We start from the raw sequence: 18,693 nt of genomic DNA on the forward strand, positions 1-18,693 counted from the left end.
AACGAGATCTTAAACATGTTGTATTATATTTCTTGATTAATATAATTCGTCTTTACGTTAAAAAAAAAATCAAAAACAGGATGTAACTAAGTGAATAGATCAAATGAGAAAGTGATTTAAGTGAAACTTGTAAATCAATCTTGTAAACTTGTATTTAAATATATAATGATGTAACGAGCAATGAGCATCATCATTTCTTGAAAAACAAAGCAACAACATTTTTCGAATTGCTAGCACGAGTGAAAAGTTGCAAATCGAAAAGCATTCCCGTGAAACAAAAATTATTGAGAAAAAAAGTTAAAATGCCTTTCTTTTTTCAAATATGACCCCTCGTCAAGGTTTACCACCACAAATTTCCCTTGTCAAGCAAGATTGCACATGGGTCCCAACCCCACCAAACTTGGCTCCCATTATCCTAAGTACTCGAAAGCTAATTATCAAAATAGCCGGTAATTAAGCCTCCTTGTAACCCTACCAGGCTCCCCTACCAAATAAAAAGCAACGTCTCTTTCTCCATGTTCCTTTTCGTGATCGGTATAAAAGCCACTGAATGAATCAATCAAAGAGCCATAAAATATACGGAAAAATATACTCCATATTTTACTCTATTGAGAAACCTTATTCTAAAGAAGAAAAATGGGTGATCATAAGATAGTTGAAGAAGATCATCATAGTCGTAGTGATCAGATTTTGCTTCTTACATATCCTTCGTCGGCAGTGTACTATGTTCAAAGCCCATCAGACCATAGTACTAATACTGATTGCAGAAACAATGAGTTAGCTTTCGTAAGTTCTCCTTATGGATCTGATGATAAGTATACCTCAACCAATGCTCGTAATTCAGTCCACGGCCAAGATGTGTCTCGATCCTTACTCTCACGTTATTCGTCTTCTCGTGGCTCGAATAATTCTTTCGTACATGAGAAAAAGATTACGTACGGAGCTAACGAAGACTTTCATGAGAAGAGTATTGGTATGGATGAGATAGATGAAGATGATGATGATCCGTGTTTAGTACTCTGCGAAAAGAAACAAAAAGATCAACATCATCACGAAGAAAGAAAATGTTGTGAGATCGAAAATGATTTTTATGACGATGATGATTTTTATGAAGATGGCCGGAGAACTGGATTTTGGAGACTGTTCTCGTTTGGTACATACAGATCATGTTGGTGGACTTTGATTCAAATATTCTGGAGAAGTTTAGTGAGTTTTGGAGTTGCATTGCTTGTTTTCTACTTAGCTACTAAACCTCCTACACCAAAAATATCTATCAAGGTACGTATCAACACCAACTCCATTAAACAGTTAGGGTGTGTATCTATTTATCTCTTGTTAGTAGACCATCTAACTTTGATTTTTGTATATATACCTGCATGCAGGTGGCCAGGATTCCAAACTTTCTTTTGAGTGAGGGTGTGGATGCATCTGGTGTGACCACAAAAATCCTCAATTGTAACTGTTCACTGGCCTTGGAAGTCGACAACAGGTCAAAACTCTTTGGTCTTCATATCCATCCTTCCACCATCCGAATGTCCTTTGGTCCTCTCATTTTCGCGACGTCAAGGCCTACAACCAAGGTAAATACCTTTAATGTTACACTTTTTTTTTCTTTTTTCTTTTGAAGTGGTTTAATGTTACACACCGGTTAACTCTCTAAAGTAGTATACTGGTTTCATGAGTTAAACAAACGGTGCTAAAGAAATAATCTCAACTGTAATATAAATATATACTAATGTTAAGCTTAGAAGCCGATCAAAAAGTATAGGGCTAACGCAATTGTTTGAAATTGTGTAATCTCCTAAATTTATATACTTCTTCGGTATCAAATTAGTTGAGCTAGTGATTTTTAAAATGTCTCACTGATAGTTGACTTTATATTATTTGATAATGTTTATATTCGTTATATAGGTGTTTAAAATACTTTTCAGTGATATAAAATTTATGAATATCCGTGGTATAGCTTGGGAGTTAAATCATTTCTAAATTATACTACTAGCTCAACTAATTTGGGACGGAGATAACTATATAAAAAGAGTAATTAGACGATAGAAAGGAGTCCCCACTTATGACTACTTAATGTAATTTCGTCTGTCAGGATTTTTGTACAACATAAATTTAAAAAAATTCACGTCATCCACATAGGTAAAATAATTTTCAGGTCATCCACAACGATCACAAAATTTTCAGGTCTTCCACGGTGATGACAGCAAGTGATACGTACGAAAAAAATAATTTGTTCCTTCTAAGGCTAGCTCTTATGAAGATTCACATGTCATCCACATACGTAAAATTCGAAGCCGGATCTTACGAAGATTCCACATTTTTTTATTTAACTATGGATTTGGATATTTTTGACAATCAATTTTTTTTAAAAATGATAAAGGTGGGATCTTATTTATAACACATGTCAATATTGATTAAATTAAACAATTAAAGGGTATGCATTTATTATTTATTTTGTAACACATAATGATTATGTGTTCAACAATAGATTCAAGCTTTGATTTAACAATGCTTCTAAATAGGCCGCCTTTTTGGAAAATCTTTAAACTGCACCCACACAGATTTTTTTTGTGGTCCCGGTGGGCCCTGCGGAGGACAGCGGGGGTCCTGCTTTGGTGAGAGCTTTTAGAGCGTTTTTTTTTACGGTATTTTTTGTGGTCTATTAAGAATTTTTGACGGTTGATTTAAACAAAGCAGAGGATGACATGTTGAAGGATGACTTTTAGCGACGCTTTCCTCTCTCGCCTCGTTCCCTAGTTTGTATATTGTGAAAGGACCGTGGATTTCTTTTTAATAAAAACAATTTATTTTATGTAGTGATATATACAATGACCTATTTATTTAGTTAAAAAAAAGTTCGCCTATGATCCACTGAAAACTTAGAGACATGCATATTTCGTTGTAGCAAAAGAATCTGAAACATATCTAAAATATAAAAAATAAAAACATCCACAATAAATTTATGACCCTAAATCTATCTTCACACTTCAATTTCTTCTCTAATTATTTTTATATTATTTTCCGCGTACTCATGTATCCGTGACGTTTTGAATTTCTTTCTATAGATTTATTGATATTATCGTATTAACAAATTTGGATAATTTAGTTGAATATGTTTATTTAATGTTGTTCTTTCTATATAAATAAATATGTATTTGTTTAATAAAATTTGATGCGTCTTTGGTATTATTTAGTTTCTCATAATCATTGTTATTAATGTTAACCTTTTATTACAGGATTTTAAATTATATGCAGCAGATGCTACATTAACAAAGTTCAAACTATATATTGGAGCAAAGAATAAAGCGATGTATGGAGCTGGGCGAAGCATGCAAGACATGCTTGAATCTGGAAAAGGATTGCCATTGGTGATTAAAATAAACTTAAGATCTAATTTTAATGTTGTATGGAACTATGTTAAACCTAAGTTTAGTCATTATGCAGAGTGTTATTTATTAGTGCATGGTTCTTATGATAAACAACATCGAACTCAAGCTTATAATAACTACTGTAAAACTATAACTACCACTCTGTGATTATTTTTACATGTACCTCAGGATATGATAGAAGACATTATTGTCAATTATGAATGTTATATATACTATGAATTACTTTTAAATCGTAAAAATTTAGTTATAATGTGTAGTGTATTTCATAATAATTACGAATCAAGATGACATGATCCATAGTGTTATTTAAAGCTATTATTTATATCTAAAGAAAAATTAAATATGAAATTATGATATATCGAATTTCATTTATAAAAGAAGAGTGGATACAAAATTTCAAGTTATGACAACAAATCAATAATGTGGCTGAGATGTCCCAGACATCAACAATTTCTGCATCATTTACAAGAGAAACTTGTCTAGTAGATTTACACGAGGTGATTTCAAGGGGATGTTTAAATATTTATTTAGATGCAACAATTCCCTCTGGTGTTACGTTCAAACTTTCAATAAAATAAAATCACGTGTGTTCCATATTTGATAATATGTCCATAGGTCATATCTCTACAAACACAGATTTATTAGATCTTTATAGTGTTTGCCTGCTCTGATACCGATTAAAAACGCGGGGATACCAAGTACACCACCAACTTTTTCGTTTGGACCTATAAAACAGATCTTCTATAATAACAAGTGAACCAACTTAATGAACCAAATCTTATATATCCCTAAAGGTCTTAATTCCAATTTTTTGGTCTTATTACCCAAACGTCAAGGTGCTACAAAGCCTAATCATTTCAGACCCATTGGAATGGGTAATTTTAGTTTTAAAGTTTTCACAAAAATGATATCAACAAGAATGGGATATCTTATGAGTAAGTTAGTTTCTCCACAACAAGTTGATTATATTAAATGAAGAAATATCCATGAGCAGGTCATGTTGGCTTCTGAACTAGTAAATGAAATGAAAAAGAAGAAAAGAGGAGGTAACGTGGGTTTGAAAATTGACATTTCCCAGGCATATGATTCAGTGAGTTGGGATTTTCTGTTCAAAGTTCTTCATCAGTATGGATTTTTCAGTAGCTTGGTATGATTGATTGAGAGTTCTTTTTACATCTGCCAAAATTTCTGTTCCAAATGGTTTCTTTTCAATGCACAGAGGATTGAAGCAAGGAGATCCACTATCTCCCATTATTTTTGTCTTGATGGAGGAGGTCTTAAGTAACGGATTGACTAAACTGGTGAAAACAATAAAGTTACAACCAATGGTAACTAGAAATGGTATTTCTTCTACTCAACTCTTATTTTCTAATGATATCTTTATTTTCAGTAATGGATCAAAAAGAAGTTTAGAAAATCTACTAAAACTGCTTGAAAACTATCAAAACTGCTCTGGTTAGATTATTAACAAGCTTAAAAGCAAATTTTTTGTTGATGGATGTACTTCAGTGAGGAAGACTCAAATATCAGATCTAATGCAGATGGAACTAACTTCATTCTCTGACAAATACTTGGGGGTCATTCTACATCCAGGTAGAGTTAAATATGCTACTGTGTGGCCCATGGTTGAGATGATACAAGATTACTTATCAGTTTGGAAAGGAAGATTACTATCTTTTCATGATAGACTGGTGTTGATTAAATTTATGCTTAGCAGTATCCCTATTTACAACATGGATGTATACAAATGGCCAAGTTCTATATTAAGGAGTGTGAGAAAATAATGAGAAACTTCTTGTGGTCAGGTGATGGAGAGGTAAGAAAACATGAAACTTTGGCCTGGAATAAAGTGTGCACTCTTTTTCATGAAGGTGATTTGGGTATTGGAAGGCTAGCTGATGTTAACAGAGCTTTATTGATGAAAATGATATGGAAATTATTAACTTCTTAGGATGAATGGTCAATGTTCTTTGCAGCTATATTTAAAGACAAAAATAGACAATGGATTTCGAGCTGGAAATTATCTACTGTGAGGCCTGGTTTGAAGTGGGCATGGCAAGCTCTTAAGGTAGATGTTAGATGGATTATGGGAAATGGATAACACATTTAAGTATGGTTTGATACTTGGAATGGTGAAATTCCTCTCGTTGATATCATTGGTTTCACTGAATTTGTAAAGAACAATTTACATACGAAGAAGGTGAAGGATCTCTTACACAATGGTAGCTGGCAGATACCCGCAGAAATTCAACACTACATTCAGTTTCCATTTCCTATTGCACATGGATAGAATGATAAAATTTTCTGGAGTGGTGACATCAAAGGAAAATTCTCTACAGTTGCAGTAGTTAATAAGATTAGATCTAAAGAAGCACATATTCACTGGCCTTCTCAAATCTAGAAGCCTTATCTTCATCCAGGAATTGCAAGCAATATTTGGAAACTTCAACAAGGAGTCTTTGTAGATGATGAAAAAATGGTGCATAGAGGTTTTTCATTGGCCTCCAAATGTTGTATTTGCAAGCAATATCAAGACAGCATGTCACACCTTCTCTGGTCCTGCAATTTCAGTAGAAAAATCTGGCGATGGTTAGGTAATGTTTTCAACTTTCCTAGTCCTTCTTCCTTTGAGACTATTCTAAAACTTGCAAAAAAAAAGTCCCATTGTCAAGGAAGTTTGGTTAACTACTTCTTTCTCTACTATGAGGAAACTTTGGTTTCTGAAAAATAGAATTCAGTTTGAAAGTGCACAACCAAATGAGAATTCTTTCAAAAGTAGAATTTTGAATTTAGATTATGGATATAGAATGAAGGGCACTAGATGGATTCAAAACTATGATTCAAATATTCTTGCTTATTTCAATCTAGGTCACAGAAAACTTAAGCTTACAACTATTAGAGAATGTTACTGGTTAAATCCAAAAAGAGGCTATGTAATGTTCTGTTGTGATGGAGATGCAGCTGAGAATCCTGGTTTGGCAGCTTTTGGTGTCATTGCCAGAACCCATGAATGTCAAGTTATTGGAATAGTATTTGGGGGATTAAGAATTGCCACTAATTATATTGATGAGTCTATGGATGTAATCTGGGCTATTTAACGGGCAGTTCAATTGTAATGTGATAAAATCATCATAAGATCAGATTCTAAATCAGTAATTGAAGATTTTGGAAAAGGAGGAGTGCCTTGGTGTTTAAGTCAAGATGGATAAATGCTAGAAAATTCTTATTTGAAATTCAATATGAGCACTGCTACTGGGAGATTAACTTATCTGCTGATGGTTTAGCAAAGAAGGGTGCAGGTCTGGCTTTTGGCGAGATTAAGTATCATGCATGGAGACCAGCTCATTTGATTCAAATTGAAATTCCTGAGAGAAAATATTATAGATTTTGCTAAGTGTTTCAAAATGTCTTTGTAATTTCATGCCATTGTCTGCTTTGGTCTTTTTTTTGTTGTAAACATTTGAGTTTTTCTTATTAATAAAAAAATAGGTGATTCAACAAAAAAAAAACAACAACTAAATGATCCTTGAAAAAATATGTATATAGGTTTATCTTTATTGTCCAATCAGTAGTTTAGATCAAAGATCTGTGAACCTGATTATCTATAAGAACTCTTGGACGGCCTCAAAAATCGATATCAAAAAACAACTTAGTATATACTAGAATAGTACACGAACAAAATACAGTTTTAAAAACCGTTTAGGTTGAAAATCGAATCACTTGCTGTTACTTTAATTATATCAACACAAATATAATGCGGAAATAAAAAAGAAATCAAGACATAGAGAAATTTTGTTAATGAGGAAACCGCAATGGCAGAAAAACTCTGGAACCTCGTCCAGATTTGAACACAAGCTATTACACCAAACTCCTAGCAGAACACCAATTTTTTTAGGAACTCCTCTTGTAAATCTTCTAGCAGAACAACAATTCTCTTTAGAATCTCCTCTCGAAAATCTTCTGGCTGAACACCATTTCTCCTTGAAAGCTAATCTCGAAAATCTTCTAGCAGAACGTCGGTTCTCCTTAGAAGATGCACTTGAACAATCCTCTAGAAAAATGTTGGTTCTCTTTAGAATATGCAAAAAAACCGTTAATACTTTTTAATATTTTGCTTTCACAAAACATCGGTTTGATTTCCCTTTAGATGTGAATCAAGGTTTTGGAAATCTTGTGTTTGTTTTGAATAATTAGTATGTATGTAATATAAAGACAAACTTGTAGATTAGGGATTATTCTACTCTTCAAAACTGGAAGAGAACCCTAATTACTCTACAACAAGAAAAACTTGAATAAATTTGGAGATATCTTGTTAAAACTTCTTAAGGAACTTACGAGACACCTTAATTGAAGTTTTATTTCTATTCCGGATTTCGACCAACTAGAATATACAAGAATTATTGATTAACCTAGATTACAAGTTGTGTAACTATCAAATAAATTATTACCAACTCGGCCTTGCGATCCCAGGACAAACACTTATTGTCTCACTATTTTTCACGAAGAACAGAAGTAGTGGAAAACAACCTCATGAAACTTACACCAACTTTTCAAGGGATGAACTGTGTATCTTACATGAACCCTTTAATTATAGTGAATGGTTGCTTGAAATCTAAGCAAGTTAGTGAATTATTTTTCTTTCTCAAGACTTTTCTTATTTTGAGAGTGTTAGAGCACTGCTCGGTCGAACTCGCAAGCGTTGCTATCTCAAGCTTGTTTGTCAAGTTTAGTTGTCAAAACTTTAAGTCTTGATTTCTAGTCTACTTATAGCTATTTCTCGGATTAGTATACAATGTGGAGTTGGGCTTTAGACTTCACGGCGTTCATCGATTGAAGACGAAGAACTACTAAGGGGAGCTTGTGGAACTTTATCAACAAAAGTTATGTGGAGACTTGAACTCATATATCACTCAGAATTCTATTTATATTCTATCTCCTATTGAGACAAAAGTCGTATAGCTATATAGATTCTACTTTATAAACATTTGATATTTCGAGCTGAATTTAACTCGCTTACATATTTCTCGAAATATGTGTTGGTAAGCTTTCGCTTTAACCAAGTTCATATTTTATTCTTGAACAAAGTCAAAAGATGATCATGTGAAATTCTCCTGGTAACATCTTACATGATTTGTGTGAGACAGACATTTGATGTAAACTTGGAATGTTTCGTATTGATCTATTGATCACTTGAAAATTGCTTTGAAGCTAATAGTTTGTGTGAGACAGCTATTCCCGTCTTTCAAGAATGTTTCAATGATTAAAATGAAGTTTAGAACGATTAACCATTGATTGTATATAGCACAATATGCGTACTTGTATGCTAACAGTTGCAAGTTATTCCAAGTCCGGGAACCATAGTATGCATTGATTTAACAGTTGAAGTCCAAAAACTTAGTATGCATACCCGTATGCGTACTGGCTTAACAGTTCAAGTCCGGGAATTCAGTATGTGTACCCGTTTGCAAATTAATTCAACTGAAGTTGGTCGTGAACGATAGGATGCGTACCTGTTCGCATACTGGCGGACAGACCAAGTACGTATAAGTATGCGTACCTGTTTGCATACTTGAGTGGGTTAAGTTCTAAAATCGGTTTATTCGTGAACAAGTATATTTATATAATAAGGAATGCAATTTTTGCAAACCGTGGATATAATGTTCATGAATTGATTCGAATGAATCAAAATTGATTTTGCTTCAATTGTGTTTTGTTTACTTCTATGAGAATATAAACAATTGAACAACTCTATAACTAGTTTCATTTGAGTCATTTCAACTAGTTTTGGTTAAGATGAACAAGGTTGATATGAAAGTGTTCATATGGCTAACTTCGGTTAACTACTTTTTAGCCAACTAAGTATACATGCTTAGGTACAGTTACCCATATCTAAATATAGGTACATTTCATTTGTGTGTAACAAGCTAAGCCAATCTAACAGTTGAAAGATATTAACTTGAATCTAATCAGGTTTTAATCTAACGGTGAATATTGAATGCTTTGTTACCAGGGTAACATTGATTGCAAACCCTGATTTGAAGACTATATAAGGGAGAACTCTAGCAACTAGGAAACCTAATCCCCACACCTCCTGTGTGATACTAGTTGCGACTAGAGTCGATTCTCCTTTCACCTAGGTTTTTCCAAAACCATTATAGGTTAACGACTTAAAGACTTCATTGGGATTCTGAAGCTAGACCCAACTATTTTCTCTGTAGTTGCATGTTCTGATCTTACTTTCTTTTATCGTATTGAGTACTATCTTCTCTAAGATTTGCTCGAGATTCAATATATGATAGGTAAGATAAAAAGTAGTCACAAACATCTTCGTCTCATCGTTTGTGATTCCACAATATCTTTCTTAAGATCATTGTGAGGTGATTGATATTACTAGGTGTTGATGGTGGTTTTTAGTATAGGGTTAAAATCGTAAAACCGCACAACTGACATGACGTCACTATGACCATTAACACATTTATTGAATCGATCAGCATGCCTACGTAAGAATTACCAGGGTACCTTTTTTTTAAGTGTCATGTTCCACGGCAGAACCCTTAACATTGACCGACATCATCTATGCCAAACCCTAATTCTCATGCTACTGCGCCAAGGCATGCCAACCATGCCAGCCGCACCACTGTGCCAATGGCAAACCATGCCAGACACATCTCCGCGCCAAGGCATTCCAACCATGCCAGCCGCACCACTATGCCAATGGCAAACCATGCCAGCCACATCTCCGCGCCAAGGCATGCCAACCATGCCAGCCGCACCACTGTACCAATGGCAAACCATGCCAGCTACATCTCCACGCCAAGGCATGCCAACCATGCCAGCCACATCTCCGCGCCAAGGCATGCCAACCATGCCAGCCGCACCACTGTGCCAATGGAAAACCATGCCAGCCACGTCTACCGCGCCAAGGCATTCCAACCATGCTAGCCTCACCATACGCCAATGGCATGCCAAACCCTTGGCCCCACCATGCCAAGCCAACTGCACCTTTCCTTGGCCCCACTATGCCAAGCCATCCGCGCCATTGGCCTTGGCCCCACCATGTCGGTATTCCTTATGCGACTACCAAAAAGAAGGCGTGCGACGATCAACGGCCACCCTTCCATCCTAGATGAAAATCCTAGCCGTCCAAGGTCGCCAAATAACACATGGCAACCTTTGGCCCAAAACCCTAGTTTTGGCCACGCCAAACCGCGCCAAGACATGCCATGCCACATGTGCCAATGGCATGCCAACCACCTTGCCGCGCCATGCCATGCCGGCCTTCCCCATGCGGCTACCAAAACGAAAGTGTATGGCGATCAACGGCCACCCTTCCATCCTAGATGCAAATCCTAGCTGTCCAAGGTCGCCAAAAAACGCATGGTAACCTTTGTCCCAAAACCCTAGTTTTGGCCACGCCAAACCGCGCCAAGGCATGCCATGCCACATTGCCAATGGCATGCCAACCACCTTGCCGCGCCATACCATGACGGCCTTCCCCATGCGGCTACCAAAACGAAGGCGTGCGACGATCAAAGTCCACCCTTCCATCCTAGATGCAAATCCTAGCCGTCCAAGGTCGCCAAACAACGCATGGTAACCTTTGGCCCAAAACCCTAGTTTTGGCCACGCCAAACCGCGCCAAGGCATGCCATGCCACATGTTCCAATAGCATGCCAACCAACTTGCCGCGCCATACCATGCCGGCCTTCCCCGTTCGGCTACCAAAACGAAGGCTTGCGACGATCAACGACCACCCTTCCATCCTAGATGCAAATCCTATCCATCCAAGGTTGCCAAACAACGAATGGTAACCTTTGGCCCAAAACCCTAGTTTTGGCCACGCCAAACCGCGCCAAGGCATGCCATGCCACATGTGCCAATGGCATGTCAACCACCTTGTCGCGCCATACCATGCCGGCCTTCCATATGCGGCTACCAAAACGAAGGCCTTCAACAATCAACGACCACTTTTTCATCTAAGATGAAGATCTTAGCCGTCCAAGGTTACCAGCTAACACATGGAAACCTTTGGCCCTAGTTTGGTCGCGCCTAAACAAAGCCAAAACCCTAACTTTTGGCCGCGCTTAAACTGGGCCATATTAAAGCCATACTGATCATACTTTCATGCCACTGACTACCAAACGAAAGGTTGCAATAATCAACAGCTACCTTCCTCTTAAGACACAAAATCTCGACCGTTGAAGGTCAACCCCGAGCCGGCAAGTCTCCCAAGATCAACTCGCCAGACAACAACAACATGCTACATGTTTTCCACGAAAACACTCGAGACATCAACACATGTCACAAACTGGGGATGCTCATTGGGTATTGGTTTGGCGGTTTACAGCGTGCGGCGTACACTACGCTCGTTATAAGAAAGTGTCATATGGATGAGGCGATTAGTAAATACCATGAGTAATGGTGAAACACTTTCATTTATGTAATATCAATTCCAAGCGTTACCGGTTACCACCTCCTCCCATTTACTCACCCGTTTTCCATTTCTTAATGAGACCAAAGTACGTTTCACTTCGACTTGTATAAATAGACATTACCTATTTCCACCAAACGACAACTTCAGGTCAGGAGTATACAACACTCAGAAAAAATTTGCTAGCTTTCCATCTATTAGCTTCCTACTTTCTGATACAAGTCGTGAAGCAACTACTCTTCCAGAATCAATTATTCTTATACTCCTTAGCACTATCGTATGCATCTCTATGAATCTCTTCGAACTCATTGAGCTGGAGTTTCCTATGGGCTCCTGCCTTGTCAAGTGAAAAATTTAGCTGCTTAACATCCCAATAAGCTCTATGTTCTAACTCAACAGGTAAGTGACATGCCTTGCCATACACAAGTCGATAAGGTGACATTCCAATGGGGGTCTTAAACGCAGTTCGGTAAGCCCATAAGGCATCAGTAAGCCTACACGACCAGTCTTTCCGATTAGGATTAACTGTTTTCTCTAATATACGTTTTATCTCCCTATTGGAAACTTCTATCTGACCACTAGTCTGTGGATGATACGGGGTAGCTACCTTTCTTCATCAAAAGCCTAAAAGGTCCATTATAAAAGTGCGACCCTCCATCACTAATTATAGCTCGCGGTGTACCAAAACGTGTAAGTATATTATCTTTCAAGAACTCAATCACAACCCTATGGTCATTGGTTTTACACGCAACCGCCTCAATCCACTTAGATACATGGTCTACAGCGACAAGGATGTATAAGTTACCAAAAGAATTAGGAAACGGACCCATAAAGTCAATACCCCACACATCAAAGACCTCAACAACTAAAATAGGGTTCAAGGGCATCATGTTCCTATGGGATATGGTTCCTAATTTCTGGCAACGTTCACAAGTCACACAGTAACTGTGGGAGTCTTTAAACAACGAAGGCCAATAGAATCCACACTGCAATATCTTAGAAGCAGTTTTCTTAGCACTAAAGTGACCCCCACAAGCATGATCATGACAAAAGGAAATAATACTGGACTGGTCACTCTCAGGTATACATTTCCTAATAATCTGGTCTGGACAATACTTAAACAAATAAGGATCATCCCAAAAGAAGTGCTTAACCTCAGCTAAAAACCTAGAACGATCTTGTTTACCCCAATGTTGGGGCATTCGACCAGTAACAAGATAGTTCACTATATTCGCATACCAAGGTAGTTGGGTAACAAAGAACAATTGTTCATCAGGAAAGCTATCTCTTATAGGAAGGGAATCATCAGGGGAACTAACAACTAGCTTAGACAAGTGGTCTGCTATAACATTTTCGGCACCCTTTTTATCTCTAATGTCTGGAGAAAACTCTTGCAACAAAAGGATCCACCTAATCAATCTAGGTGTCGTATCCTTCTTAGACAGAAGATTTTTCAAAGCGGCATGATCAGTATATATGACGATCTTAGAACCTAAGAGATAGGGTCTAAACTTGTCTAAGGAAAACACAATGGCTAACAGTTCCTTCTTGGTAGTGGTATAGTTTAACTGGGCATCATTCAGAGTTTTGCTAGCATAGTAAATCACATGAAGTAATTTGTTTTCTCGCTGACCTAGCACAACACTAATAGCATAATCTGAAGCATCACTCATGATCTCAAAGGGTAGGTTCCAGTTGGGTGCCTGGACTATGGGGGCGGTAGTGAGTAAATTCTTAAGCTTCTCAAAAGCCTCTAAACAAGCATCATCTTAATGAATCGACGATAAAAACCTGCATGCCTTAAGAATTACCTAATATCTCTTACGGTTTTTGGGACCTGTAAAGTCTTAATAAGGTCAACTTTGGCTTTATCTACCTTTATACCCTTAGAAGATACGATATTCCCTAAAACAATTCCTGAACGAACCATGAAGTGACATTTCTCCCAATTAAGCACTAAAATTTTTTCCTTACACCCAGTCAACACTAGTTACAAATGATGCAAGCACTCATCGAAAGACGAACCAAACACTGAAAAATCATTCATAAAGACCTCTAAGAACCGTTCTACCATGTCAGAAAATATGCTCATCATGCAACGTTGAAAAGTCACAGGGGCATTACAAAGCCCAAAAGGCATGCGTCTATATGCAAAGGTACCAAAGGGACAGGTAAAAGTGGTTTCTACTGGTCTTCTGGGAAATAACGATCTGATTATATCCAGAATAGCCATCTAAAAAGCAGTAGTGACTATGTCCAGCTAATCTCTATAGAATCTGGTCGATGAAAGGAAGGGGAAAGTGGTCCTTCCTAGTGACCTTGTTTAATTTCCTATAGTCAATAAAAACACGCCAACCCGTGGTCACTCGGGTCGGGATTAACTCATTGTTATCATTCTGGACTACAGTAATACCAGATTTCTTGGGTACAACCTGAACGGGGCTGGCCCACCGACTGTCTAAAATGGGGTAGATAATGCCTGCATCTAACAACTTAAGGACCTCGTTTCGAACTACCTCTTTCATATTAGGGTTTAGTCGACGTTGCATCTCCCTAGAAGGTTTGGTATCACTATCTAAATAGATATGATGCATACAAACAGTGAGACTTCTACCCTTAATGTCAGCTATGGTCCACCCTAAAGCTTCCTTGTTGTTTTGAAGGACGGTTACTAGCCTACTTTCCTGATCACTATCCAAGACGGAAGAAATAATCACAAGTAAAGTCTCAGACGGTCCTATAGATACATATTTCAGGGTATCTGGCAATGGTTTTAGGTCCAACTTAGGAGGCTCTTCTAACGAAGGAACTAGGGTAGACTTAGAGACTGGTAGTGGTTCGACTTTAGGTTTCCATCCATTACTAGTATCTAACAAAGGGTTGAATCTAACAAAGCATTCACCTCATTAATCACATTATCATCATCAAAATCAATCCCAAAGTGATCTAGGCATTTATCTAATGGATCTTCTAACAAAGTGTTTGGTAATGACTCCTCGACTAATGTTTCTATCATGTTCACCTCTTCTATGTTTGAGTCATCTAGTTCAGAGGGTAGCTTACTAATATTAAAAATGTTCACCTCAATAGTCATATTACCAAAAGACAATTTCATAATACCATTTCGACAGTTAATGATCGCATTGGATGTAGCTAAAAACGGGCGACCTAAAATTACCGGTATCTGGTTCTCTGGGTCAGGGACAGGTTGGGTATCTAGGATAACAAAATCAACTGGATAAATAAACTTGTCAACCTCTATGAGAACATCCTCGATCACACCACGAGGAATTTTAACTGACATATCAGCTAACTGAAGTGTCATCTGGGTAGGTTTCATCTCACCAAGTCCTAGCTTAAGGTACACATGATATGGAAGTAAGTTCACACTATCTCCTAAGTCAAGCAACGCTTTCTCAACACGGTATTTACCTATTTTGCAAGAAATGGTAGGGGACCCTGGGTCTTTATACTTAGGAGTAGTGGTATTCTGAATAATAGAACTCACCTGACTAGCTAGAAAGGCTTTCTTCTGGACATTAAGATTTCGCTTTCGCGTACACATATCCTTGAGAAACTTGGCATAAGATGGAATCTGCTTAATTGCATCTAGTAGTGGAAGGTTGATAGTTACCTGCTTAAAAGCCTCCAATATATCATTAAAATTGGACTTTCTCTTAGTTGGAACTAGCAGCTGAGGGAATGGGGTTCTAGAGACAAAGCCGGGCTCAATATGACCCTCATTGGTCTCTTTAGAGACTCTATGAATCTCCTCAGTTTCTGGTTCAGAAGGGTGAACTACATCATGTTCACTATCAGGCATGGAAACCTTGTTGTCTATCACTCTACCACTCCTAAGGGTTTTAATAGCATTCACATGATCAGATGGTCTTTCACCTATTTCATTAATTCCTCTAGGGTTGGGTTAAGTCTGACTAGGAAACTTACCTCTTTCTATTAAAGACTCATTTATCTGACTAACTTGGGTTTTCAACTCGGAAATAGCGTGAGAGTTATCCTGACCTATTCTCTTATTTTCTTCTAAACCTTGAGCAACAGATTGCTGAAACTGCACAGTGTTACGAGTTAACAAAGCAAGAGACTCTTCTAAACTCATAATCTTCTTATCCGAAGGGTTCTGAAACTGTGCCGGGGCTGAAGGATTCTTAGTATAGCCAAAACCTGGGGGAACCTGAGCATTACTAGACTGACCTTGACTCTGTCCCTTGGACCAAGAAAGGTTTGGATGGCTTCTCCATCCAGGGTTATAGGTTTCTGAATATGGGTCAAACTTCCGTCGGTTATCAAACCTAGTGTTGTTATAAAGAGCATTGGCTTGCTCTTCAACAGCATGGCCTTCCCAAAAAGGCTCATTTCTTCCACTACTACCACTAGAATGGCCTAATTCTAAGGCTTCTAACCTTTTGGATATAGCTGCTATTTTGGCATCTGACTCATGAGATCCTTCTACCCTATTAACATTTCCTCTACTTAAAAGAATTGTTTTCTGGGGTTCCCTACTATTTTCCCATTGTTGGGTCTTATCGGCGATTTCATTCAAAATGTCATCGCTTCATCAACAGTTTCATTCTCAAACCCACCTGTGCATAAGGACTCAACCATGGTTGTTGTTGAATAATCTAAACCCTCGTAGAGGATTTGAACTAACCTAACCTTCTCCAAACCATGATGAGGACATTGAGATATCAAGTCATTGAACCTTTCTAAGTACCTATATAAAGATTCTCCCTCTTGTTGGGCAATAGTACATATTTGTGTCCTAATAGACGATGTTTCATGCTTTGGGAAAAACTTATGTGTAAAGGCAGAAGTAAGTTGGTCATAGGTTTCAATTGACTCCGAGTCCAAACTATACAGCCAAGATTTGGCTTTATCTTTTAAGAAAAAGAGGAATAACCTAAGTTTCAACGCATCATCACTTAGGTTTTTAATTTTCAGAGTACTACAAACTTCCTCAAATTCCCTAACATGAAAAAAGGGGTTCTCATTCTCCTTCCCTAAAAACATTGGGAGCATCTGTAAAGTCCCAGGTTTCAGTTCATAATTTGCCTCGGTTTCAGCTAACTTGATACAAGACGGACGAGAGGTCCTAGTTGGGTTTAGCAAATCTTTCAAAGTTGCCATTTCTGGCACTACCAAAGGACTAGGAGTACTAGGGGTACTTTCCTCACGAAGAGACAGATTCTCAAAACTGAAGTTTCCAAAAACGGGGATCTCAAAAGAAGAGTCTTCGAGCTCCCCGCCTTCACAAGAAGAACTACTAGGTTTGTCACTAATCAAACGACCTAGAGTGTTTGTTTTCCAAGCCCATTTAAAAACTTCGGGCATACACTAGAAAAACAAAATCAAAAAGAAAAAGTCCTAAAATGGAAGGGATGTTCTATGCAAACACAAACAAGGTTGACTCCACCACAGCAAACCTACTGATTTCTAGCAAACAAAAAGCATGATGGCTCCACTTAGATTGTTTCTAGACCAGCTTTTAATCCTTCGAACGGGAATTCGTTACAATTCGTAACAATCCCTCTGGAATCAATCCGAGTCAAAGTAAGTTGAATAGAGGCGAGGGAAGCTCGGTGGAGCTTTGATACCCAAGGCCTCACCGGTATTACAAGGCGGCGCAGTCACGCATTCAACTTACAGAAACCGTCAAGAACTTCGAAGTATGCTTAAAAGAGTAACCAATATTTTTCGAATGACTTTCCTGTTAAGCTCGTTACCCTATTGGTCTCGTTCTAGTCAAAATTTTAGGCTTAGGTTCGCGTTTGGTGTCGTTTTCCTAAGGCGGGCGAGAAGAGAACGGTGATGAAATCCGAACCCTTATCTTGTATGGCCAGTCCTTTCCCTTTACTAGAAAATTAAATCCTATTTCAGGTCCTCAACATATATGCATACAAAATCATCCAGTAAACCCGCTGACAGGGGATTCGCGAGTGTTTAGAATTCTTACCTCCCATTCCAGACGGGGGATGAACCGTTGAAGTCGACTCGGGCCACGACTCCTATGTCATGTACGAACCCGAGGAGCCGAGACGATATCGTAATCGTCGTCCTTCTCTGCAAACAGTTTATATTTAAACTACCCTTCCGTAGGGTTTAAAAATATTGTCCCAAAATTTAAAGTCCAAAGTCCAAAAATATAAAGTGCAAAAGAAAAAGAAAGTCTAAAAAAAAAAAATCTACAAAAAAAAAATGTCTCTCTTTTTTTTTCTCTTTTTTATAAAAAAAAAAATTCTTCTTCCGCTATTTACCAATACCAAAGTGATACTAATTATAATCATGCAATTTCACACGTTCAAATTGATTCTCAACTATTGCAAAAGTAGATTTTTAGAAACAAAAAATGTTAATCCAAAGCATGAGACATCAAAACCCTAGGCTAAGCATGTTCCATCAAAAGAAAATACAATTGTTTAACAAAAACCATAAAATCTATTTTCAATCTAGGCAAATAATCATAAATAAAAATTGCACAAATTAAATAATTAAGAATTACCAATTTTTCATTGGAAAGATAGCATCCTCCGTCGCCCCAAGGATTGGGTTTAGCTCATCATTGTGGAAACGCGCTCAAAAGTTGATTTCATTGCTCAGTGTTTACAAATGATGAATTGGAGAAAAACTATTAAAAATCGGGTGTTTTCAACGTTTTTAATTGTTGCAAAACACTGTTACATAAAACGATAAAAGCCAACTGTCGTTGTTCAGCTTCTACGACCCCCGCCTCTGTATCGTTATCACTGTTGATAAACGACTGTCTTCCTTTTCTTCGTGTTCTTCAGTTCTGCAGCAGCAGAAATGGTGTCCTCTGCAACTCGATTTTTCGGCTCTATGATGCTCTGTAAC

General features: G+C 37.6%; 1 protein-coding gene across 1 annotated transcript; it reads left to right on the top strand.

The window, feature by feature from the left end:
- The first annotated feature begins 553 nt into the window (after positions 1-553).
- LOC113321558 lies at positions 554-3,645 on the top strand. The gene is made up of 3 exons (XM_026569452.1): positions 554-1,278; positions 1,383-1,580; positions 3,243-3,645. The coding sequence occupies exons 1-3, from the start codon at positions 637-639 to the stop codon at positions 3,540-3,542; spliced, it is 1,140 nt and encodes a 379-aa protein (XP_026425237.1). The 5' UTR covers positions 554-636; the 3' UTR covers positions 3,543-3,645.
- Positions 3,646-18,693: the final 15,048 nt, after the last annotated feature.

Source organism: Papaver somniferum, chromosome 11 (assembly GCF_003573695.1).
Source record: "Papaver somniferum cultivar HN1 chromosome 11, ASM357369v1, whole genome shotgun sequence".
Classification (NCBI taxonomy): domain Eukaryota; kingdom Viridiplantae; phylum Streptophyta; class Magnoliopsida; order Ranunculales; family Papaveraceae; genus Papaver; species Papaver somniferum.

Coding starts and splice junctions, on each gene's coding strand:
- LOC113321558 (XM_026569452.1), top strand. CDS start 637: ATGGGTGATCATAAGATAGTTGAAGAAGATCATCATAGTCGTAGTGAT. Junction 1,279..1,382: donor CACCAAAAATATCTATCAAG/GTACGTATCAAC, acceptor ACCTGCATGCAG/GTGGCCAGGATTCCAAACTT. Junction 1,581..3,242: donor CGTCAAGGCCTACAACCAAG/GTAAATACCTTT, acceptor CTTTTATTACAG/GATTTTAAATTATATGCAGC.